Source organism: Eimeria tenella, genomic scaffold, assembly GCF_000499545.2.
Source record: "Eimeria tenella Houghton genomic scaffold, Eth_scaff3987, whole genome shotgun sequence".
In the NCBI taxonomy this organism is placed as follows: domain Eukaryota; phylum Apicomplexa; class Conoidasida; order Eucoccidiorida; family Eimeriidae; genus Eimeria; species Eimeria tenella.
This window is the reverse complement of record NW_013543332.1, coordinates 915-1,960: the sequence shown is the minus strand read 5'-3', so window position 1 is coordinate 1,960 and position 1,046 is coordinate 915. Positions and strand designations below refer to the sequence as shown.

Below are 1,046 nucleotides of genomic sequence, written 5' to 3'. Positions count from 1 at the left end.
GCTGCTGCCTGCGCTGCAGCAGCAGCTCCCCCGCTGCTGCTGCTCTGCGGCCGCAGCCGCACGAGGCCTCTCGCCCTCCGTGCAGCACCGGGGGCCCCCGGGACCCCCTCAGTACCCTTTCCCAGTTTCTTTAAATGGAGGGGCCCCTTCCAGGTATACCCTTCCCGGAGGCCCCTCAAGTACCCACTTTGGGGGCCCCCCGCTGCTGCGGGGGGCCCCTGCAGCAGCGCCCGCAGCTGCTGCTCATCTTCGGCTATTGCCACGCGTTCAATCGATGCCACATCTACCAAGAAGTGAACCCCAGCCTAGCAGCAGCAGCAGCAGCAGCAGCAGCGGCAAATGCAGCAGCAGCAACAACGAGGGTCGCTGCAGGCCAAGCAGCAGCCATGCTCCAGAGCAGCAGCAACAGCAGCAGCAACGTGGTTCCCTCCGCAGCAGCAACGCGGTTCTCCAAAAGAGCAGCAGCGGAGCAGCGAGCCGAGCAGCAGCAGCTGCAGCTGCTGTAGCTGCTGCAGCTGGGGCTTACCAGTGGCATGGCTGCAGCGGGAGTGGTCGCTGGGTCATCCGCTGCGCCTGCTGCTGCTGCTGCTGCTGCTGCTACTGCTGGGGCTTGCTGCTGCGGGCTTTGCTTCCGAAGGGCCTTGTAGAGAGTAAAGGCCCCCGCGGGGAGGCCCAGGGCCTCGTCTGTGAGTCTGGGGAAATAAGGGCAGCAGCAAAAGTTGACAACAGCAACACGGGGGGGCCAGCGGTGGCGCTGCAGCAGCTGCAGCAGCAGCCGCTGCTCGCGGATGCTGCTGACGAGGAAGGTGAAGGTGTGGGGCCTCAGGTGCTCCTCCAGCACTGCCTGTGCTGCTGCAGCAGGAACTTTTGCTGCAGCACAAGCTTCCAAGTCCACAAACAGCAGCTCCCCCAGGGGCCCCAGGGGGGCCCTCGACAGCAGCCCCTGCTGCAGCAGGGCCCCCAGGGCCTCCAGCAGCCCCGGGAGGTCTGGGGGGCCCCCCTGCCACCTGGGGTTAGTGTACAGTGCTGCGCGCTGCGGGGCCTCC

At 66.6% G+C, this 1,046-nt stretch overlaps 1 protein-coding gene across 1 annotated transcript in view; it reads right to left on the bottom strand.

Moving 5' to 3' along the window:
• Positions 1-115: 115 nt before the first annotated feature.
• Positions 116-1,046, bottom strand: part of ETH_00039875 (chromosome segregation protein, putative) — a gene marked incomplete at both ends in the record, with an annotated part of 1,724 nt that continues 793 nt past the window's right edge. Inside the window, 2 exons of the mRNA XM_013376708.1 lie at positions 116-305; positions 527-1,007. Of these exons, the coding sequence (XP_013232162.1) occupies positions 116-305; positions 527-1,007 (671 nt within the window). The remainder of the gene's footprint in view (positions 306-526; positions 1,008-1,046) is intronic.